Source organism: Pygoscelis adeliae, unplaced genomic scaffold (genome assembly GCF_000699105.1).
Source record: "Pygoscelis adeliae isolate BGI_AS28 unplaced genomic scaffold, ASM69910v1 Scaffold192, whole genome shotgun sequence".
Classification (NCBI taxonomy): domain Eukaryota; kingdom Metazoa; phylum Chordata; class Aves; order Sphenisciformes; family Spheniscidae; genus Pygoscelis; species Pygoscelis adeliae.
This window is the reverse complement of record NW_008824284.1, coordinates 197,034-222,265: the sequence shown is the minus strand read 5'-3', so window position 1 is coordinate 222,265 and position 25,232 is coordinate 197,034. Positions and strand designations below refer to the sequence as shown.

At 35.8% G+C, this 25,232-nt stretch overlaps 1 protein-coding gene across 1 annotated transcript in view; it reads right to left on the bottom strand.

The window, feature by feature from the left end:
- The window catches only part of DMXL1 (Dmx-like 1), an 80,530-nt gene that overhangs the window by 13,999 nt on the left and 41,299 nt on the right, over positions 1–25,232 (bottom strand). Inside the window, exons 22-35 of the mRNA XM_009318593.1 lie at positions 24,322–24,574; positions 21,597–22,684; positions 21,142–21,333; positions 19,803–19,879; positions 19,489–19,616; positions 17,436–17,684; positions 16,936–17,049; positions 8,919–9,082; positions 7,768–7,907; positions 7,349–7,434; positions 5,237–5,438; positions 3,852–3,969; positions 2,497–2,559; positions 523–609 (exon numbers count right to left, since the gene is read on the bottom strand). Of these exons, the coding sequence (XP_009316868.1) occupies positions 523–609; positions 2,497–2,559; positions 3,852–3,969; positions 5,237–5,438; positions 7,349–7,434; positions 7,768–7,907; positions 8,919–9,082; positions 16,936–17,049; positions 17,436–17,684; positions 19,489–19,616; positions 19,803–19,879; positions 21,142–21,333; positions 21,597–22,684; positions 24,322–24,574 (2,961 nt within the window). The remainder of the gene's footprint in view (positions 1–522; positions 610–2,496; positions 2,560–3,851; positions 3,970–5,236; positions 5,439–7,348; positions 7,435–7,767; positions 7,908–8,918; positions 9,083–16,935; positions 17,050–17,435; positions 17,685–19,488; positions 19,617–19,802; positions 19,880–21,141; positions 21,334–21,596; positions 22,685–24,321; positions 24,575–25,232) is intronic.

The following is a 25,232-nucleotide window of genomic DNA, read 5'->3' as shown; positions in this document are numbered from 1 at the left end:
ATACACTTAAACTGTTTAAACTTGACATTTCCCTTCTAAAAGTTTATTTGCATCTGGGATAGCATGACACAGTATTTGTATTTTATACCTCTCAAGCAGCTCTAGTTTCCCCTTGCTTTCCTCACAGGATAAACAAGAGGTAACTATACTACAATGCTTGCAACCAAGCTCTCCTCCTCTGCTTCTTAAGGCTTAAATGGTTGAACAGGAGAGGAAAAGATGACTTCCTGATTGTCTTCAACAGAGAAGGAAAAATATTCCTACACACAAGCTTAAAGAAAAAGTAGAGACCACCACCCCTTCCCTCAATCCATTGCACAATAGAAAAAAAGACAATTTGCTGTAGAACTGTTTAATTATGAAAAGATAATTATGAAGTGCTTTAGAGAAGGGAGCACTGGGAGTTCAAGCTGTAGCAGGATGGCTGGCAAAGGATCTCTCACCCATTCACAATGGGACTACCACCTGTTTATCAGGTGGAAGTACAACACAATCAGATTATCCTACCTCCTTTATACTCACCTTATTGACTGCAAAAGCAGTAATGATGTCAGACTCTTTATGGATTATTCTTGCTTTGCCTCCTGGGTATCCCAAATCTGTTTCTATCTGTGTTTAAAAAGTAAAGCATACTTAAATGCAAACTTCTATGCAACACTGCTTTTTACTGGAAGTACAGAGACCAAACACTGGATTGTATGAAATTCCACGTAATTTTTTTCTCAGATTTAATTCTAAGAAAATATGACAAATATAACCTGTAGTAAGTAGGGTAAACCTGTTTCGTGTGTAATAATCTAGCTTCCCACTGCCATGTTGAGATTACCGCAGCGACACAGAAAGCATAATTTGTCACAGAAGTCACAGTACTGTGTTCATTCTCAAATTTTTCAGGGATGCTGAAAACCAGCAAGGCTATCTGCACACCTGGGGGTGTTGATAATAAAAAAAAAAAAAAAATCGAGCCTTGGATGTTTTGTTCTTAAAAAAATTTGCTAAGTCTTTTCATGCTCTTAGCAAACACTTTTCACCACTGAAACTGATGAAAGTACCAAAAGAAGGTACAGACAGGATCCTGAGCAGGAAAATACATTTGAACTTTGTCAGCTTATCTATTCACTATTCTCCACAATTAAATAAATCTGGAATCCTGCACATTACCAGTACCACAAACTTTTTACTATCACATTTTCTTCTCCCTGCCCCGCAATGTGATCTAATGTTGTATTTGAATCTTGTCTACCTTTTTGTATTTTAGAAATGCATCCAGGTATATGCCACCACACAACAAAATTCTAAACTCTATCAGCACTGTAGTACTCCTGTTCAAAATCGAAGAGCTCAGCATTGCAAGTATGAAACTGACAGATTACAGACTCCAGTCTGTTGTAGTTACAAAATAATTTTACAGTTAAAAAACCTAGCATTGCCAAACAAATGATGACATAAAAATTCAAACCTGAATTACAAATGTTAAGTTTTGTATTTTCTTCAAAACACAAAGAATTATTCTGGAACTACCATTTCCCAGCCTCTCCCCTTCAATTTCTTAATTATCTGGTCTTCAAAAGATTTAAACAAGGATATTTCAGTTGAAAAACAGTAAGATGGTGCTGTCAAAAAACTGCAAACAGTCTTTTTCGAAGTCTGAAAAAAGTCTGTAGCTGTAATACACCATGAAGTAGAATACCTTTTTTAAGATTAGAACAAAATTGATACTCCAGTGATCTTACATATGTTAAACTGCACAAAACTGCAGCAATGAACAGCTACAAAAACATGATCTGTGTTGTGTGGTGAACAAACCCACATGAAATTAAGATTTTTTTTCCCAGTCAGTTCCAATTACCTACTTGCTAATACTGCTTTATCGCATAATTAATAACAATAAGGTAGCCCAAGGGCATCATAGGGTGTTCTCATTTCTGTCTTCTCACTAGTTTTGTAAAAGAACGCCTGAAGAATACAGTATTTGTTTGCATCTCTAGGCATAGTATTATAACTTTTTAGTCTCTCATACCAATTTTTCAATAAAGTTGCTATATGGGTTCATTTGTCACTATGTTAAAACTAAGGTTCAGCAAAAATTTTCAGTATCATGCTAACTGCTCTAACTTCAGTTAACCACCTTCATTTATAGACAACTATTATAGCCATCTCATACTGCTGAGAGCTCCAGTATGTACTGTATTCCCATAGTACTACTGAATTTTTGTCACCTGGGCAAATCTCAATCTCAGCTCTTCACTTGGCATAGCTATGGAATTTGATAATACATATTGTTCTTACCTGATTGTTTAATCCAGTTTTCTAAGATAAATTTAGTTTCTGATAGGCTCTATTACAAGACTAATTTAACTCAATCGCTTGCAAAACTGAATTTTTAAGTTTGATATGTCAGCAAAGATTTTTTTAAGGGAGATCAGCACCATTTCAAAGAGGAAGTATTTCATAATGATGTAAGGTCTAATTAATTTGAGCATTACTGCTGTGTACCTTATTGACGATGGACGACTCCACCATAGAATTTTTCATGGTTTCACTGTGCTCCTCTAATGACTTCACCAAGGAAAGAACAGCCACAGAACAAAGAATAAAGATAAGACATAACATGCAAGGTATCAAGGAAATCCTTAATTCCTTGTTGTTTATCCCTACATAGAACAATGGAAACACAACAGCATGTTTGCACACACACACGTATTTTATGTATGAACAGTAATTATCAAATTCTAAACTCTATATTCAGTACAGAAGACACTTCATCTTGTCCATCTCAAAAGTCAAATTTCTTGAAAAATAAGCTATCTCCATTGACATTTTAACAGTAACAAAAGGATACAAAATAAAGCTAACACTCCTATGCGGTGTAAGGCTGTCAATGATCCTACTTAGAAACACGTAACGCACACCTAAAATATTCCTAAATACCTTTCCATACAGCATAGCGACATGGCTGCATTAACATAAGACATGATCAGAAATGGTGCATCTTCAAAGGACAAGACAAAAGGAACAATTTTTCTTTTAACTGCAGTCTGTAGTGAACACAATTAGGCACAAAAACTCAAACAAGCTAATATTTGAGTTGTGACAGAACAAAGATTAGCTCATACAGAACTCTTCACTGCCATGGCTTTACTAGTCATGAATACTCTTTTTCTCCTGCATGTTTAATTTGTTCAGATCTGCTTCTTTCTCCTGTTTCTGCTACTCCATAGTTTTTCTATAATACAAGTGATTCTTTCGAATTATTGGGAGTCAGTGTGAGTAAGAAAGAAAAGGAGCAACTAAAGAAGGAGAAAAAACCAGCCCAAAACTCCATTACAGAACAACTTTAAAACGTTTAACTGAATCTGGAACCTGGAATCCAGCTAGACACTGGGACAAGTTATCAGGGACAAATATTAACTGTTGTACAACCAGTTTTCTCATTAAAATTGAATCATAACATGATAGAAACCAGTGGATAGAAACTCAGGATGACTATGGCAGGGACAAACTCAAACTTTTAGAACTTTGACTGATTAGGTTACTGGTTTTAAACTTTAAAGTTTCAAAGGTTGTCATTCTTTTGAGGCAGCTTTTATACTGATCTTAACTAAGAGGCTGACTGTAGCTAAGTGGTGTTAGGTGACAGTCTACAGTCAAAGACTGATAACTTTTGTTTTCAACAAAACAACGGACAAAGATTTTTTAATATGAAATACTGCAGATTTAGAGTCATAGCCAAGTATATTATCCATTCATGCTCTAGAAAGTAAACAAGCCAGTCAAATAACTTAAGTAAAAGCTCATAGATTGACCTGCAACATTTAATGCATTTTATATACCACATTTAATTAACCAACCTCATTTAGGCATCGCTTCTTTGTAAAAATATTTCTGATAAAGGTTTCCTGGACTTCTTCCTGTTTAACCAAGTACTGCCAGAGCCTCTTCACAGATAGTGCAACATGACTGTTAGATCTACAGAACAAAGTTAAAACGAATATTTACATCATGCTCATTCTTAGACTGCAATACCTTATATTCTAATCGAACTATAGTCAGGAGAAGTACTGAAGCAAAACTACAGCTCTCTAAACACTGTACAAGACCTATTCAGAAGCATTCTGGTACCATCTTCCTGACAAACCTACATGTAAGAGGAGGTGCAAAAGGAAGAAGAACTTGTAGCATTTTCACCTCCTACCTTGGGACAAATGAGAAAAATCTCTTAAAGAGATTACACAACAGTAAGATCAGCATACAGATTATTTATTAGTTCACCTCATTCTTTACAATATGGATCATTTCTGTTTATTGCTAATGAGTGCTTCTATCACATGGACAATGAATGACTAACACTTCCTGCTAGGAACACATCATCAGCTGTGTAACACCTCTGAAATAACCATGACTTTTCAGTAACAACATTGGAAGGATTGTAGAATCAGATCTCAAATGTTAATGCTTATCCCTAGAAACCGTATGCTCAAGCAAAACTTGTAAATACAAAAATAGCTGCTTATGGCAGGCCAAAAACCATCAAACCCTAAATCGCTTTAAATCATAATTTAAAAATAGTGCCAGGCAGCAGATACGTGTTAAGCTGTTCCTTTTTAATCAACTCAAGTTACTAAAACCGTGACAATTCTGAGGTATTTTACAACAAAAAGACAGACTTTCTGTTGATTCTGCAACCACAGATGATAGTAAGATTAAAAAGGCAGAAATCTATTTAAAAAGTGACAATTTAAGAAACTGAGAACACTCTTCTGGCTGACCATGCAATTATGTGGAGTCATAACTATGCGAATATTATAAATAGTAAATATTCCTTCTCTGATTTTAGGAAAAGATACTGATAACAACAAAATTTTATTCCCTCCAAAGGTGCGGCAATTATTCAATTCATTGTCACTCATGCTTAGTTATCTCTCAGGGCAAATCTGTTATTCTTTATTTTATTGTCAACCATAGTTTTTCCACAGAGACACTCAAAATCAGTAAGTTAAACTTCAATAAAAGAACTTAAAAAAATTAGAAACTTCTGATTGTTTTTCCTGACCTTGCTTTGGACCAGAGATGCATGAATTCTGATGTGTACCCACAATTTCACAATGGATTAGAGCAAATCTAGAAACTGGCATTATATAGTTATCAAAATTATGGTCTATCACACGTACTAACAACATAATGCTTGATGTATATTGAAGATATTAGAGTCAGTGTTTACAGAAATTAGACCCACCTGAATGGAGTGTTTGTAGGCTCAAGTAAAGTTTTATGACGAAGCAATGCAGGACCAGCAGCTAGGGCATCTTCAGAAGCATGAACTGAAATATAGTGTTGAGGTGGACCCCCATATAGCTCAAGACGTCGGAGAAGAACTTGTTCCCAGCGTTGTAGTGTTTTCAAAACTGCATGGCATATCGGTGAGCTAACTGGAAGCTCTACAAAGACAAGCAAACAATAATAGAAACCCTTCCTTCTCCAATATGATCTTGACAAAGATAATTCCACAGCTGATGACTGAAGTGTATTTCAAATATCTCCAAAAGTAAGCTTTATTCAAACCTCAGCTTGATATTTGCAAGTATAAAAAGATGAACTGCTTTGTGCTATCATTGCTAAATACAGAAACAGACTTCTCCAATGCTGACAGAAATTAAGTATCATGGAAAGATCCTCCTGGAAGCTATGTCAAGGCATATGGATGACAGGCAGGTGATGAAAGAAAGTCAACATGCCTTCACAAAGGGCAAACAGTGCCTGACTAATCTGGTGGCATTCTATGATGGACTGACTGTGCTGGTGGACAAGGCAAGAGAAACTGATATCCTCTATTTTGACTTCTGTAAGGCCTTTGACACAGACCCACACAACATCCTTATCTCTAAACTGGAGTGATATGGATTTGATGGATGGACTATTCGATGGATAAGGAATTGGCTGAATGACTGAATCCAAAGAATTGCAGTCAATGGCTCAATGTCCAAATGGAGATCGGTAACAAGTGGTGCCCCTCTGGGGTGTGTATTGGGATCAGTACTGTTCAATATCTTTGATAATGACACAGACAGTGGTAGTGAGTGCACCCTCAGCAAGTTTGCAGATAACACCAAGATGAGTGGTGCAGTTGATTTGCTAGAGGGAAGGGATGCCATCCAGAGGGACCTTGACAGGCTTGAGGAGTTGGCACACGTGAACATCATGAAGTTCAATAAGGACAAGTGCGAGGCCCTGCAACTGGGTCAGGGCAATCACCAGTATCAATACAGACTGAGTGACGAATGGATTGAGAGCAGCCCTGCAGGGAAGGACCTGGGGATACTGGTGGATGAAAAACTGGACATGAGCTGCCAATGTGCACTTGCAGTCCAGAAAGCCAATCGCATCCTGAGCTGCATCAAAAGAAGGGTGCCCAGCAGGGCAAGGGAGGTGATTTACCCCCTCTAATTCATTCTCATGAGACCGCCCTGGAGTATTGCATCCAGTTCTGGGGTCCCAGTACAAGACAGACATGGACCTGTTGGAGCAGGTCCAGAGGAGGGCCACAAAAACAGTCAGAGGGATGGAACACCTCTGCTATGAAGAAAGGCTGTGAGAGTTGGGTTTGTTCAGCCTGGAGAAGAGGAGCTCCAGGGACACCTTACTGCAGTCTTTCAGAACTTAAAGGGGACTTACAAGAAAGACAGAGAACGACTTTTTACCAAGGCCTGTAGCAATAGGACAAGGAGTAATGGTTTTAAACTAAAAGAGCATAGATTTATATCACATATAAGGAAGAAAATTTTTTATGATGAGGACGGTGAGACACTGGAACAGGTTGCCAGAGAAGTTGGGCCATCTAACGCCCCATCCCTGGAAGTGTTCAAGGTCAGGTTGGATGGGGCTTTGAGCAACCTGGTCTAGTGAAAGGTGTCCCTGCCCATGTCAGGGGGGTTGGACTAGATCATCTTTAAAGGTCCCTTCCAGCCCAAACCATTCCATGATTCTACAACTCTATGAAACAAGGAGTAGGACTAGTGTAACTTGAATTACAAAAAAATATAGGGTTTCCACTAAGAAATAAACATTGTAAACATTCTTGTATGCCTAAGAGGCAAAGAAAAAACCTAAGTATGCAGAGACTTCTGCTAGCTACTGAGCATTCCTTCTCACCCACTCATCTTACCCACCCACCGTGTTATTTCATAAACATACCTGTATGATAAACAGTATCAGAACAATTATTCACAGATCATAGAAAAATTAAGAAGTTCTGAATTAAAAATAAAGCTACAACATATATATTATTTAACACACTACTGATTTTAAATGTGGTTATTGAGTATGAAAAGACAACTCTGCTGCTTATTACCTGAAAGATCATGTCCAGCCAAAGGGTAGAAAATCTTCAAATTGTGAAGTACCAGCTGAACCATTGCCAATCTCATCAGCGACCAACTAACAAGAAAGCACTAGTAAGTCATTTACTAATAGGAAAATAAATTTTTCTCACTTATTCACAGTTAGGATTTAAATTTAGAGCTTTAAATCCTCATTATAAACTGCTGATAACTACAAACAGTATTTTAGAATATTATAGACACTTTGAATTCAAAAGTCACTATACCATGTATTAATGATTATAATCATTGTGAAAAATTAACTACTAAGTCTAGATAATGCACTGCCATGATGAAATACCAAGTAACTGGTGGATTATCTCAAAAGTAAAAGGCCAGGAATGCAAGTCTAGCCATTGCAGAACATCTTGCATTCTAAAGAGTTACTTACCTGTATGAATTTGAATTAGAATGCTCTTGATTATGTGAATTTGATGCAAACACATCTCCATCAATATCTTCATCATCTTCGCCACTTTCCTGACTCTCTTCTGAATCATATTCCACTCTACTTTGTGATGGAAGAAAAGGCTAAAAATTTAAACAATATTCCTTGAGTATCTTCTAGCTAGCATCTAGTTTTAAATTATCTTTTTAAAAATAGATCATTATAATATTTAATGCTTTTTATAAAAGAGCAGGCATATCATCTTACTCAATTTAGTAACACTGGAGTTTGTACCTCATGAAAAGGGTAACTGTCCATGAGCATTGCATACTTTAACAGCTTAACTATTTTTTACATTACTCAAAATTCTAATGCTGAAAATGAAAATACTAACAGTTTTCCAATTCTTATTTTGCTTTACTTTCATGTCAGATATATCAAACCACATGTAGGACACACAAGCTTGTTATTTGTCAGGGAGAAGCCAAAACCACCAGTGTATTTTCTCTCTAGTTCTTCCAAGGGCTCAGAGGACTAAAGAACAAGAAAATCCTATCGCTTGCCTATAGAGTTCAGCATATATGATAAGCCCACCATCAGTGCCCCACTGTGTTATTCAGTATTTACAATTTCTTTTTTTGTCCTTGTTCCTAAAATACTGCTTACATATTTATTTTGCTGATATGGCTAATATTTGATACAGAAATGTGCCATACAACTCCATACAATTATGTAATTTTCTACAAAGAAAGATCTGCCACAGCAGACTTGACAGAAGGCAACATAATTTGATTTCTAGTAGGTATACATGTTCATTTCACCCATTTGAAAAAGATGATAAAAAGCTTTTCACATCTCCTTGTTCATCTAAATAGCTGATCCATAATTACTTACACATTTGTACTCTGCAACTGTAAAAAGCAACGTTTTCTTCATAGCATCTGAAAACTAATTGATTTCATAGCAACAGTTTTTAAGAAAGCTGTTTCATAAATATCTATAGGCAATGTTTTAGAAAAAGCTAAATATGAGTAATAAAAACAGGCAGCTTCTATCACGCATCTAAATCAATACCTAGAATAAAGACTAAGAAGAAAAAAATTACCATTCCAGAAGTGATAGTTACGTAACTGTTATAATAGCAAAAAAATTACCTTTGCAATGAAATAATCCCAGATGCTAAGCTCAGGAGGAATGAATCTTTCTTTGTAAGACGGAGATTCTTGGTCTACCAATGGCAATGCAGGCGATTGAGAACTCTCTTTTGGAGAGGTTTTTGATGAAAGCCTGTAACGTTTTTGCTGTGTCTCTCCATCACCTACAGAGCAAGAAAATACAGTATGTTGCTTTAAATTGTCTGCTCCACCTCTCTACTGCTTTTAATAAAAGAATTTATAATAGAAAGTAAAAATCTTCCTCATTACAAGTTTTCGAATTTTATCTTAACATTTCTGTCGCAAATAAGCATGGAGAATGTTAATCCTCAAATATGCAAAACTAATTCTGAACTAGAACTCCAGAAGGGGAAAACCCCCAGCACAAATAATACAGAATAGTAGAATACACCCCTTAACTGCATTAGAAGCTTTATTCCTACAACAAAGATGACAAATATTGTTGCTCAAGCAACAATACTGCAAAACTAAGTTACTTTAATAAGCACTACTAAATACTGATTATGCTTGGTTTTTAAAACAAGCCCAAGAGTCTTGTTTTTCAGAATATATAGTGCAAATATCTAAGGTTGCCATTCCTACTCCAAGTTTTAACTCCTTGTCTCCTTCCAGAGGAGGTCTGTACTTTTTTTAAACAGTTGAATTCTGATAAATCCATATGTCCTGACAATATATTTCTCCAGCAAATATAAAAGATCCCATTTTAACTAATACAATCCGATATATACCTTATCAAACAGGGAAGGACTAATTATTTGTAATAATACTCTAACTCCTAGGAGTTAAGGGGTCCCCTCACTTCCCCCAACAAGTGTCTACGAGAGATTTATTTGAATTACATTCTTGATGATTACAGTACTCAAGGAAACAGCTTATCCAAGCTATCGGAAACATCTTAATGCAGTTATATCATAAATGAATGAACAAGCAAGCTTCATTTCAGATGCCTTATTTTCTTGTTAATTAAGAAGTATCAACTTCACAAATATGGAAAAAGTAACAGCTTACTTAAAAAGAGGCTCACATAACCATCTGATAACCTGAAATCATTCTGGTTCTTGGTAGGTGAATTGTACTCCATACAGCCTTACTGTTAGTAGAGGAGGAATGACATTGATTGTCACTGTTCCTGATCAGTAAGTTAGTGTTCTGGAGAGCCAGAACACTTCTGAAGTAGAAGAGACGAGGGAGAAAGGGAATCATATTTGGAGATTTGATACAACATGGTGGCCTTCATTCATCTTCCATTACAGACAAAATGGACTTGAATCCATTTCCCACTTGATTGTAAAATTTATTTATTTTCAAGTAGATGCATGGAGATTAGTTTCTACAGTGAAATAACTGAATGGGTTTAAAACTCAGGTAAAACAAAGAAAGCTAAAACATTAAGATAAAAAAGGGAGTTGATTTTCTGAACTGCTTTTTGAAGTCCCCAAAACTTTCAACACCTATTTAACCAAGTACTGAACATTTACTTTTTTCTTAAGCATTTTAAAATCTCCCTTTTCCAGTTAAGGTTTGAAAACTATGACATCACCCAAAAGAATCACAGAACACACTTGAGTTCCACCCCACTCCTTTTTCTTAAGTGCAAAAAAAAAAAAAAAAAGCAGTTGGGGAAGAAGAGTATAGAAAAACCTTTTCATTGTTTCTTGCTTAATTAAGTGGGGCTTTTGTTTTGCATACAGCAATAATGTGACCAGGCAGCTAGTCATAAAAGATCTCATCTAAACATCTCTTAAGTAAAGGGGAATGTGGGTTGCCTTATGATTTGAGTCTTTGGTTGATCTAACAGCAGTAATAAATAGGCTCCAAGAAAGCAAATCTGCAGGCTAAAAGAGCTGACACGGAGATTAGACATCCCTGTCACTGAATTCAAGCATCAATATGTTGGGCCAGACTGGTTGCAAGGATGAAGTGTTATGAACATCACAAATGCAAATGGGTGCTTTATTGTTTTAACTTTCCTTATTCCCTTCTGCCACCAAGGGCCCACAAACCTAACTTCCACTGAAGCTTCTGAAATTACTTTCTCCTGTTAATAATGCCAGGGATGGCACAAAAAGAGCCAGCATCCCTACGAATGCATGGAGTGAACTACTACAAAGAAGTATTTCCTATACCCTTATTTTTTTTTGTTTATGTTTTATCCACAGGAAACCTTTGAGTCTTGATAGATGCTTGACAGACTATTTCCTTCAAAACTCTTATGGGTACTCCAATCACTTGAAAAACAGGTCTAACACTCTGGACAAAAGAAAAACAGAGCTCATTTAAGAACAGTTATATTCCACATGTAAGACTTACATGCTCGTAACACAAACTGAGCCAACTGTAAACCCTAAGGGAGGTAAGATTTAAGTTGATTTTTTAAAAAAACTTTTGGGGGTTTTTAATACCTCAACTATGATTTTTTAATTTTTTTTTTCCTTCAAATGGGCAAATTCTCTGTATTCACAGTGGTTGATGGAACTTTTTCATAATTTCTAGTCATTTTTGGACCAGAAAAAAACATGTTTTTCCAAGGATTTTCAAAAACATTTCTGACCATGTATGAGGATGACCATTACCACTACAAGCAGCTGAACTATAAAATAATTTATATATAGAACCTTTTAAAAGCTGAAGACAGTATCTCATCTTTCATCTTGAAACTGGGATATTTTAACAGTTTGTGTTGCACTCCTATACTGTATCATAATTTTTTTTTTCCTGTTAGGGATATTATTTGAAATCCACTTACCTGTACTAAAAGTCATAAATATAATAGCTGCAGTACAATGCATTTTCATTTCATTATTTAAAGCTCATCCGCTAAGAAAGAGCATGCACATGCATCACTGTATGAATTTTTAGCAATTGCTTAAAAAAAATATTCACTAGGCATAAAATAAGGAGCAAGTGTTGCATGATATAGAAATAAGCAAGTATATGCTTGCAGGTTGGTTTTCTAAGCAGAATTCAAAAAGCAAATGCTTTACTTTAAAACAGTACTTTTTTTCCATTCTGTTGGATCATTCTTCGTATTTTTAAGAATACTGCAGGCTAGCCATTGGAAAAAATTCAATATTAAGGCACACAAAAGTACAAGCATCTAAGTAGTTTGAAATACATACTAATAATGCCAATTTTTTTTGCATTCTAAAAATCTTCAGATAAATTAACAAATTCATTAAAAATCTGACTTTGTCATTTGGGATTTCAGATCATCAATTATATTCACTTTCAAATTTCTCATATATTTCTAGCTAAAACTCTTTTACATGTTTTTTGCATTCAAAACGTTTACCTTAGGTTCCATTTTACTTTTAAGAGAAATGTACAATTTATGTTATTATCCAAGAATATTGTAATATTTCAGACAAGGAAAACGCTTCTATTTCTGCCAAGATCTAACACATACAATGATATTCAAAAGACTTTTTGCCCACATCACCTCCCTTCCACCTTCCCAGGAAGAGCTAAAAGGCAGATCTCTTTCAATTTCCAAAAAAACCTAAAACACAAATCAGAGTTACTGTGTTTTACTGAAGACTGTGTGCAGGCATGAAGCATCAACACCCCAACACCATACGGAAAATGCAAGTCTTGATTAAGAGATGTGAAACTGTAAGTTGTCCTCTTACAAAACCATCACCCTTGATTGCAGGCATCAACAAATATCAGCACTGCTGAAGCCCAGAACAGAGCGGAATGAGAGAGACATGACAAAGACATACTGATTTTGAATCACACCTCGAATCATTTTAGTGAGTGTAAAGCCCTGCACAGATTTCTGTAATTCTTTGGGAAGCTATGAAAGCCAACTAGAACAGCAGCCTGGTAAAAGTCTACACTTCTGGACATTTCAATTTCAAACCTAAAAAGAATTTGCATTTCGCAAGGTTACAAATCCTGAAGTTTTTGACATGATATTCTGCTTACTCATGGGCAATAGCCTGTGTGGCCAAGGTGATAAATTTAATGAATTAGCACTCAACAGTAGCAATTGCAATTAAGTTCCATAAGCTGCAGTTTGATTACCATATGTACATAAGACTGTAGATTCTTTGTTGTATTTATGCACCATTTAATGAGTAGTGATTCACTGAAAAGCTCGAAGCAAGTATATATTAAACTCTTAGATGTTTCTGAAAACATTATATACATTGCCAGCATTTCAATAAATTGTGAATGGAAACCTCTCAAAAAGGCAAGATAAGCACAACGAAACACTTGGTGGCATAAACAAACTTTGTTGACATATCCTATTCTGACCATCTAAGGCTTCTTCTACTAAGTCAAAATAACTCCATCATTCACAGTGCAAACACTTCAACTCAAACTTCTGATCTGTTTTAATGGTTGACTTGTTCTTGGTTAAGACAGTAATAGTGAGAAGACAAAGACTTCAATATAGAATAGAAAGGCCACACAAGTAATGAAGTACTCAGTACTCCAAAGTACTGTAAGAAAATAAGCCCAACAGTGCAGTCTCTAATTCTGAGCTGGAATTCAAGGCTATTATTCTCACATTAATGTCAAAGTCTCTATTACTAACAATATCGCAGGGAATTCTGCATTAAAAAGGAGCAGTTTGGCATGGCTATTGTAGGTCCTGTAAGGAAGGCTTAGGCTTCCTGTAAGGAAAGCTGGAAGGCTTTAAAACTTGAGGAATCTGTATCCTTTTATCTATTCTGAGACTAAGCCATTCCTGGAGATAAAGTCTAAAAATAAAGACCTTTTACTGTTATTTCCGATTTGCTGGTGAAATTGAATAGCAGATATATAGCACTGTTGGATCTAGTCCAAAGCAGAAAGCTTCTAGTCCGAAGCACTACTAATGCAAGTTCAGTTTTTGCTGTTGTTTTGTTTCAGATTCTGGATGAAACCTACCCCACAGTAGGTACAGCAAGCAGATAAATGCAAGAGTTCTAAGGGTTTCTTTTTTCTTTACAACTGCCAGGCAAAAACTTGGCCAAACACCAAATTAATCTTCTGCTTAGATGCTCTGTTGCTCTAGGTCAGATATTTATAAAATCTGTAATGGCAGTATGTTTTCTAGGAGGTCAAGAATAATGGTTTGTGGAGAGCAAGTGAAAGCTACAAATTAATTCAAAGGACCTAACAAGAGAAATACATGCATAAGACTGACAGCAGGACTGCACATCCTATGGATAAGTTTTATGTGCACATCCTCATTATCAAGGCATCTGTTTTTCAAAACCTCTGGCACGTTAGACAAAACTCATCACAGCAAGAGCTGACAGTTTATAATTTCTCCCTACCAAAGTACAACTACGACAGTACTCAGAAATAGTATTTGTGTCAAAACTTTTCTAATTGCTTGGAAAGTTAGGACAATCAGCAGAGAAAAATAACTCGTCTTAATAGTTAAGTATTATCAGATTTCTGATTTTCACATCTGAAACCCAAAATGACAACTTTAAGTCTATAAAGTGTACTTGTAAAATACTCAAGTTTTGGAAGTAGTTCTGCATTTAATTTAATCTTGTAGCATGGAATAATTGAATATATGAAAAGAAATTATGGATTTCTAACTGTTAAAGCAAAACTCAAACTTTTCCTTAAGAACCCTCTGGATTATAGAGGACTTACCATCTCTATATAGACTTAAGTTACTAAACAGTTTTCTGAGTCAGTTTTGAAGAGAAACTATACGGTAAATATGATTCTGAAAAGATCTACTATATTCAACAATAGGATTGTTTTTCAGATGCTAATTACCTCTTTGAAAACAAAACATATCCACAATTTTAAGACATAATGTAAATTCTCAAATGCTAACCCAGTTTGTCAAAATCATTTGCTGCAACTGCAAAAACAAGAAACACGGCTGGAAAGTATAACATGTCAGGCAGCTCTAAAAAGCATTCAAACTGCTATGCTTTGTCTGCTCTTTACTATGAAAGAGGCGATAAAACAATAGTTTTTCATACAAGCTAATTCCTAACAGAGACCAGGATTTTACAAGACTACCAGGAACTATTTTTTGGTTCCTGTTTTTTAGTTTGTGTCTTAAAGAAAGATCACATTTGTTTAAGAGAAATCTTATATCCAAAGCTATTATATGCTCAAGTCAACTAAAGCAAAGAGCAGAAAGGGAAATCACATAACTTCATTGGTCAACACTGTACATAGTACTATAATCTCTTAAAACAAGTTTGAAACTGGGAGATCAACATCCACACTCAGATAAAGTGCTAAAGGATTGGGGGGGAAGGGGGAGCAAGGAGGAGAAGACGTGCAGGACAGTGTTATTATATTAGAATTTTTAGTGTTAAGAAGTTTTGACTTTTAATCTCCATTTGAGAGTAAAAACTTTTCAGAAGAATTCAAAATAAACAAGAAAAAAAGAGTCTAGTTATGCATAACAAAATGGGAAGCTATACAAAGTCTAAATCATATTATGGAAAAATGTACCATAGTTGACTGGAACAAGCATTCCAGTCACTTCTCAGTGTTCGTTTCTGGGTGTCAGAAGAAAAAGTAAGAGATGACAGTAAACGCACAAAAATATAGCTGATTTTAATCCAGCTCCTCTGCTTCACTGGGAGTCCTTTATTTTTTTTTAATTTAAAATGACAGAGAAAGATGTTTCTCCAAAATTCCTTGTCCCAAATTTGCTCTAGAAAAACACACATTAAAAACAAATAATAGACCTACAGAATACTAGAATTACATAGGTTGGAAGGGACCTGGTCCAACCCCTTGCTCAGAATAGGACTTGCTTAGGTAATGGCCTAATTTGTTCAAGTTTTGAATAACTCCAAAGATGGAGACACCACAACCCCCCTAGGACCTCTTCCAGTGTTTGATTATCCCTACAAATTAGTATTTAAAAAGGTTCCTTCTTCCCTTAAATTTTCAGTTTCAGCTTCTTGAGTCTTCCAGCAAGTTTTACTAATTCTGTGATCAGACAGCCAGCATTAATTTTTAAGAAAAACATGCAGTAGACAGGCATTTAGTATACGTTTCAGAATACATTTCTATGTAAAAACAAGTATAATTTTAAAACAGTAGTAGCAGCAGCATTAACACACCTCAGTATACAATTACCAACACCCAGGAAAGTTAGAATTGCCAACAAAAGCCAGTTATGCCTTCCAACAATTCTGATACGGCAAATATATTTACCTTAACAAAATGATAATGAGAAATATTTATTCGATACCACAGAGAAAACTGATCAGATCTAGAATAAGAGCTCACTTTTGATTAAAGACCTCTACCCTGAAAATACTTTTCTAAACATCTGACAAAGTCTGTATTTAAACAGACTACATTTTCAGTTTTCCTTAAATGCAAGGTAAGACATTTTTATATGTAGCATACATATAATATCAATAACAATATAATAATGAAAATTATATCCTTCAGAAATTGTGTATCTATATTCAGATGTGACATACAAAGTCACCATAGTTTAAGTAAATTTATCTGTACAAAATTGGTTTTATAGAAGTCCAACTAAATTACAAAGCACAAATCTGTATCAAGAAAAGCATGACAGAATTCATTCTGGACCTCAGGGTAACTTATAATCATCTGAATTTAAAACTTGAAGGTTGTTTGCTTTCCTAAAGGGTTCTCAGACTACAAAAATTGAGTATCAACAAGACACCTTTTCTTTGTAATGTCTAGAATGAACACTTAGAAATCCACATGCATAATAATGCTTATATTCAAAAAGCAAAACAAGCAGCTCTCCAACAAAGATATGAAACACTTCTGATCCTTTCAAACCATGGTCAAAGTCATTTTATATTTAACATTAATTTCAAATGAAGTGTAGTAAGAATACAACAGCACTGCCAATTTTCTTTTTAAAAAAGGCCTAATTCAATTGCTGCTTTAATTACAAAACTTCACTTTAAATTTTGATGTCATGGCTTGCAAACAGAAGTTTTTCTGTCTTTCTACGTATGCAAAAAAAAAAAATCACACATAGCAAACTGCATGTAAAGGCCTAGTACTAAATCTAGTATCTTGCCTGAAGATTTGGTAGGACTATGAGTACTGAAGGCAGTAAGGGATTTGGAAAACCCCACACATTCCATGGAGAACACTACTACCTGATGTGGGCTAGGCATTGGGAAGTGCCTACCTGCCAAAGAGAGAAAACATACTGTATTTGTAAAATGGGAATATATTCCTGTTATGAGAGAACTGGAAAGCTTTAAGATGAAAATTAAAAACTAGGCTGTAATAGTACTGAAAATCTTCTTTTTAAGATGAACTTAACCCCCTCACATTACAGTAGTTGTGCTATTTGGAAACCTTATTTCAGTAACATTCACTTCTGCTTCCTACTCTCTTCTACACAATATCTATGCCAATAATTTTAGATCTTTGTTTTTCTTTGCAGATATAGAAACATTGAATTATTACTGAACACAAACTATTTAAAGCAACTACTCTTAAGCTTTCAGCAGTCACATCACTTTCTTAAAAAACCCAGAAGACAAATAGAAGTAAAACAACAGAACTAACCAGTTTTTGTCTTTAATTGCAGTTGTCCTCTGCTGGGCATATGAGCTCCTCCTCCAAAGATAGCAGACCACATTTTGTTGTTAAGTGGATGAGCCATAATTCTATACAACTCATTGCTAGAATGTGTTGCTAGGCCATGGATGAACAGACTCAGATAGACTGCAGTTAGAATTTCACAAAGTAAAACTGTGAGACCTGGCTGGGCTTCCTCACCAGCAGAATTCAAGAGACGTATTAGAGCTGTTATTCCTGTTTATAAAAAAAAAAAGAAAAAGAAAAAAAAGAAAAAGCATATATGTGTGTGTGAACATACTCTGGATTATCATGGGTATTTTGACTGGTAACCTACATTATTTAGTACCTTCTAGTGTAGAAAAATTCTAAGTTTTAGACGAAATTGAAAACTCCAGGAGAAAGTGGCATGCTATTTATTTTTAACAGTTTATTACAGCTTTTCAGCTTCATGTTTTGGAGTAACAGTTAAAAGAAATACATAGCAACTTTTCAAGAATAAGAGGAAAAAAATAACAAAAAAGCACTCAAATTTTGGTATATATCTTAAATAAAACACTGGCAGCTTTAATTCAACTCCCTGGTACTGAAACGCTATGATACAACATTTAGTTACATTGCTTACATGAATCTTTCTTCCCCCCATCTCTCAAGCTCTCTCTTTTCTGGCTCCTCAATTCTTTCAGCAAAGGGTTAGCTCTTTATTATCTACTTTTAATCCAGTGCCTCACAGTACATTCAATACATAGCATCCAAATCTTATACTTAAGATAAAAATACTAATCTGCTCATTGACTTTCCTGTGGTGCTTGTTTCACCAGTTAGGTTTATAGCTCCAGCGTAACACTGTAAGTTGAAATGCTCTATTCTCACTTTACAGTGGTAAAACCAACCAAAAATCATGGGCATCGACCTGAACTATGCATTGTCTGACAAGTGTTCTTTCACCCAAGCACTAAACATCTTGCAGTGTTTTTATGCTCCCACAAACAGTTGTAAAGAGATGTTTCAGATGTGGCTCTGACTGTGTCACTTTGTGCACATAAGAGAAAATACAAACAGCAGTGGCCAAAGAATTCTGTTGTGTCATACTCTCCCATTTGCACATAAAGCATGTGAAGCTATTAAAAAAATAGAGAAATCAGTTCAAGGTGATGTTACCTATAAGCACAACTGCTAACAATTCCTTGTCTCATTCATTAGAAATTTAACTCTGCAACTAATGAAATAAGGAGAAAATAGATGACAATATGATCTATCTCTAAAATCTGTAGATTCAGTGACAGAACGTTTTGCAGAAAAGGAAAAACAGTACAGCAAACACAAGTCTGCTTGAGGTTCTCCAAAAGACCTTTTTAATGTGAAATTTTCTCATTGAAAAAACAAATCCCATAATATAAAAGCATATTTCTTGGTTACGCTTAAAGTGAGCGCTGTTAACTGAATGAAGCTCATACAGACATGTATTACGTAGCTTACACTCCCTCTAATGTGAGCAGTGTAGCTTCATTAGCATAGACCCCAGCACACATTAAGAATTACCTGAAGTCTTACATGGGTTTTACAGCTACAGCAAAACATAATTCATTATAAACTTCTCATTGTCAATAGTTTCAAGTGAGTTCAAAAGCTGTACATAAACTACAATCACTCTGAGATGGAGCACAAACTAAGATAGTCTTTCAAGTCCTTTTCAAGAGTAACCAGTAGAAAAATGGTGACGCTGATTTGTTGCCTGCAGGGGGAGCAAGTAGAGCACAGGACAGCACCTTACTTCCCATTTACTTGCCCTTTACTAGAGCCCCCACTAACATTTTTTAGCAAGAGAAAGCAATATAAATCAACCTGACTTAGTGAATAACTAGAATTACTAGCTTACAGCTTTTGAAAAATGAAGATAAAATTTTATTGTAAGAAACTTTTTACCACACAGCTGTTACAAGTACTACTAGAAAGTCCAGAGCATAGCAACATGCTCTTACAGTGGATCCAGACAATTAAGTTTTCCTTAAGAGGAAAAAAACAAATCAACTCTAGATACCTGGCCACTGAGCAGGTGATGTATTGGGAGTCACTGTTTCTTCTAAGCTTGTTGTTCTTAGAGAATGGCGCTGAGTTAATAGCACTGTCTGATACACTGTTCCAGTGAACTGATTTGCTTGAAATGAGCTGTGAAACAGAAAAGTGGGATGTCTTATTTATAAAAAAAAGTTATGTTTAAAACTATTCAAGTGATAACCCTTTCTAGATGTAGACAGGTGTGAGCACTACCTTCTGGTGCACTATCTATTATACCACCACTACAGTGACAGTGTGTTGACCATTCTCTAAAAAGTACTTCTCATAGACCTTTACCTGTAGCTGTGGCCATCGCAAAGACATTGGTAGATGCAAGCAGAGAGTGACGCTGCTAAGGTATGCATTACATATATCTGTAAGACAAAGTTTTATAGAACATATTACACCCAAGATGAACAGTTGTTAGTATCACAGCCTTTCATGCATACAGATTTGTAACAGTAGGACAAGCACTGAATATGGAAGGTATAAGCACTTATGGCAAAAATCACTTACAAAGCCACCTTCTCTTCAGCATTCATTTCAGGTAAATGAATCCACTTTGCAATGAAAGGGATGGGAAAGCACTCACTCACTCCACCAACCCACAATTACAGATCAGCTCTAGCTGCAATGTTTTCAATTAAGAAACAGCAACATATTAAACTTCTATACAACAGTCATAAGTGATTGTACCCTCAGACAGTAGCAATATGCTGGCTCAGAATACAAAATCTTTGCTTCAGAATAAAAATTACAATGCAGCTTAGTTTTTGACCAATTCTTGTGCAGCTCTCAGACATACAATTTAATCAGTATCACAATGATCACTATTTTTATCATAGCTGATACTTTTCTTAATGTATCACAAAACACACAAAGAGCTAAAGAATCTGTTGATCAAAAAGGTTCAGTTAAAAAATGAGTTTTATACTTATTTGTCTGTTCCCTCTGAAATGAAGCACAGATCAGGAACTGAGCAATCTCTTGAGTGTTCTCTAGAAATCTCTGCTAAAAGTAAACATTATTTGGGACCTAACACATACAAAACTCCAAGAAAGATTTAACCTTACACTTTAAGTTTGGTTTCCAGTCCAAGGTCAAATACAGAAGAAATCTTACAGAAACATAACTTAAAAAAAACAGACTATATTTTACTGTATAAAGATATATACTGATTCACAAAAAAGTCTGAGTTTACTGTACTTTGTTGACAATCAGTTTTTATACTTCAAAACTTAATTTTACTTAGGTCTAGGACTGAAATGCAGAGTTTACCATTAATGTAACAGAAGTAATGATCATATTGTCATAAAGACCAATGTGACACTGACAGTGTAGTACAACATGTTTTTCACAACAGATGTCACCTTGGACAAATATCCTGAGAGAGGCCAATCTACTTCAGCTTGTTGAACCAGATGCTCAGCACCTCAACAGTAAGTAATAATCAGTGGACCTTATTTTAGCCCAAGATAAGTACTACAGAAAACACTGATGTTCCACAGTTTTATTACTTGTCACAGGTAGGCACATCAAAAAATTGTCATGCTGTCAGAAAAAGATCCATGACTTCAGCAAACTGGACAATGACAACAACAACAAACCCAAACAAGTATTAAAGAGGAATACACACCTTGTTGTTCTGAGTATCTGGATGAGGTGGCGAATCAAGGTTTATTATGGCATGTAATATATCATGAGTTAAGTTACCAAGATGTAGCAATGGATTAGCCACTACTGTTTTGGCACTAGCTGTGCAAGCAAATAGGAGAGGTATGGAGCTTTGCTCTGGTAGAGGGCTGGAAGGCATCTGTGTTGACTGTTCCTAAAAACAAGCCAGAAACACACACACAAAGTGATAGTACAGCTTCCTAAAGGGAACAGAAGAACTTCTGAAAGAGGGGAAGGGGATTCTAAACAACAAAAAACCCATGACCTACAGAAAACGTAACATGTTAAGAACAGTGTTACATTTATTATAAAACAGGTGCATGCTATAATAGGAAAACTTCAACAATAATACAAAACACATTCAAAAAAAATCTACAACAAACCTGAAGCAGATAAAAACTAAGCTCCCCCACATACCTGCTGAGATTCCTGCAACAGCAGAATTAATTCCATTCTGACAGATGCCAAACCTCCACCATGAGAGCCATGAAGTATACAGTAACTAAGGAACATTCTTAGGAGAGACTGGTATTTCAGAAGCCATTGACGTCTTTTCTGAAAGTCTTCTTTCTGTAGCATATTTTTTTGCTGGTCAGCTAAGTCTTCAGCATTTTCATGTAATGTAGCTTCCTCTGGCACCACACTAATTCCTGACTGTATCTCTTCTACTTCAACACTATAATCACAGGTCTTTTGAAGAGCTACCACTTCTCTTTCAAGCCACTGATAAAGCTGATACCTCAACTTCCCACCATCTACCTCATAACCAGTGGACAGCGTACGAAGCTCTACAGTAAGAATTTTCAGGCAAGCTCTGAACTTCAGCTGTGCTGAAATTATATCTTCTGATGGACTTACAATATCTTTGTCGTCAACTACACTAAAAGATTCTGTGTAGCTAGAACTTGTTTCACATAATTTTTTAGTTTTCTTCAGAGGTTTTAGCTCTTTCATTACCAGGGAAGAATCTTCACTCTCCTCACTTTCATCACTGTCTGACTGTAGTTTCAAGTGTTCATCTTGGAATACCACACTTGGCTGGCTCCAGTCAAAGGAAGGAGTTGAACTTGAATGTTTTCCTGATGAACAATCTGAAGATGAACCTAGACCATTTGATACTGGCTGTGACCAATCAACACTGGAAGATTGGTCTTTTGTTTCCAACTCTTTAACTGGAGAAGATGGTGAGAAATCTTTACTAGTATCCATTACACTAGGGGTTCTACAGAATGACTTTGACCTCTTGACAACTTTGGGCATTTTTGATAACACTTCTAAGGCCAACATAGGACAACCAGCTTTTAGATGAGCATATGCAGTGGTGAAAAACAGCCGTCTTTCACCTAGGTTGATTTTGTCAGCTAATCCATTTTCTACTGTTAGGCAAATGTGTGTAGAAGATGTATCAGAAGAGCCAAAATGACGTCTCAACAAGAGAGGATGTGTTCTTAAGTAGTTATAGAAGTTAAACACTGCAGGGTTACAACTTGATGAGCCATCTCCATCTGAAAAGATATTGCATCATGAGGAAAATCTACCATTCTGTACGAAATAATCCACCTGCAAAGATCCAAGTTCAGAAGTCTACTAGGTCTTAGTATTCATTCTATTGTTTACTTCATTGCACCCCCCTTTTCACCTTCCTTTGCACATTTATCAATTGAATATCTTAGGAGGGTGAACATTGCCAAACCTAATCACTACTAAAAAGAGAAGCTTGAGTGGGAGAGCAGGTAGGAGCTTAAATTTAAAACAGCTGCCATTTATTTTCTTTGCAGTTAGGCCAGTCCTGCAGTCAAACAAGACCACTTTCCTGTTCAGTTTAGATTTCTGAAGTTTCCATCAATAAATGACAATAAGATGTTATATCTTACTAAAGATTTTTACTTTTAAAAAGTATTTTTAAAAATTCTGCATTAATATTTTTTATTTTGTCTACCTCTTAACAAAAATGCAACTTATACTAAAACTAGGAAATCCATAACTTTTATACATATTGATATCAGTATTACATACAAATAAATGAATTATATAGCAGTGCAGCACCTACACATTTTATTTTCGTGTCCAAAACCACACCACAAAAAACCCTGAAAAGATATGAGCATCAGCATAGGATGATTCACACAGCTTTCAAAGAGTCTGGGTTAGCTGAGATACACCTTTACTGTTTCCTCTATCAGGAGTTATGGCACAACTAACTACAGATAATAGGAAGAGGTACATGAAAGACCACCTTTTAAGTAAGAAAATAAAGCAAAACGCCACAAACAAGCCACTGAACTGATTAAATAAGATTTAGTAACATTTTAAAATGATTTTACACAGGAGGATGTGACCAAGACGGAAACAACTGAATACTATATCCCTCATTCGCTCCAAATTATACTGAGGTGTACTGAAACGAGTTTTTAAAATGAATTACACAACTCGGGGGATTCGAGTCTTTATTTATCCCCATCACATATCTCTCAGTAACCAGGACTGAAACCAGCTAGCATGCTAACTACTAGGGACTTGAAACATTCAACTTCCTTGAGAACATTAACTTTAGGAAATAACACAACTGATTCTTAGGAGGCCTATAAAGCTAGCAAGTGAACAGGGAAAAGAATCACTTTAGGAGACTTACATGCTATTTCAGGCACCACATGGGCCTCCTTATATCATAGTAAATATCAAAGTCTTTCCTATGGCAGTTTATCATTGTGGTCAACCATTCTTCCCAAGGACTAAAAGCTACAAAACACCATGTCTTCCAGACTCTGCTATGTAACTGTGCCACCAGAAATTTTTTCCTAGGTTGTGATGGAGTCACATTAACTAATGCAGTTAATTTGTCTCTTCATCTTTAAGCTGCTGCTGGAAAAACAGCCGCATCACTGCAGGCTCATTCTCATTATCCTGATATTCACATACTTAAAGGAGAAATTAAGTATCCATTCACGGGATACAGGATAACACCACCACAGTCACCACATTTACTATAAAAACCACATACATCGCTACAGCAAGCTACTTACTAGCAGTGGTGAGCAACTGTGCAGTACCTGATCTTGTTCAGATTACACTTTAAGAAACTACTACTTAAATGAACAAATAGTTAAAACCAACCTAACAGGCAAAATACTCATATTCTTACCTCCTTCATCTTCAACTGAATGTTTAATCAAAGTGTCAAGAGCCTTGCTATAATCTTCCAAAATCCAGTAAGCCATACTTCGCAGAAAAGGGTCACAGTGCATGTTTCCTGAACTCTCTTTTCCAGGAAACACACTTCCCAAAATTCTCTTCTGTAGTACAGATTTGTAAGTACTAGGTACTTCAAACTCTGACTCATAAAGTCTTGATATTACAAGAGCCAACTGAATGTCATTCAGTTTTTCAAGGCAGACCTAATTGAAAAATAAATATATTCACAAGACCACACATTATAATTTCTCCTCTGGTTAGAATGATCAGAAGACAGAAGACACATGAATCTGTTCAGATTGACATAAGTAGGTCCATCAACTCCATGAAAAATTAGCAGGAAGCACGCAGAACAGCTGTGGCCAACTATTACATGCAAGATCTGATTTGCAATTTCTTCAGTTTAAGTCTGACATGACAATAGATCTTTGAAATCAATTGGCTTCAATAAATCATTGTCAGTGTGCACATGCTTCTTCTTGAAGCTGGATGTTTTGATTATGAAGCATTACAGAACAAATCCTTCATTGTCAAAAATTAATTTCCCCCCAACTTTTCAATTCAAAGAGACCCAGGAATTAATTTTTTTTGTGAAGGGATTCTAGGACCCAACCCACACCACTGCCAAAGAGCCTTCATTTTCATATCTTGAACTTCCTAATGAAAAATTATGTTGCCTTCATATATGACAGGGCAGACAACCTGAAAGCATGTTAATGGTAGGTAGGCCTCTTAATATTATTATGGAGAAATTAACCATGGGACTTTTTAGTATCACTAATATGAGAGCTAAAACAGAATCAAAATGTAAAGATTGAGGATTTGTATTTGTCATTAATCGGGGGGGGGGGGGGGGGGGGG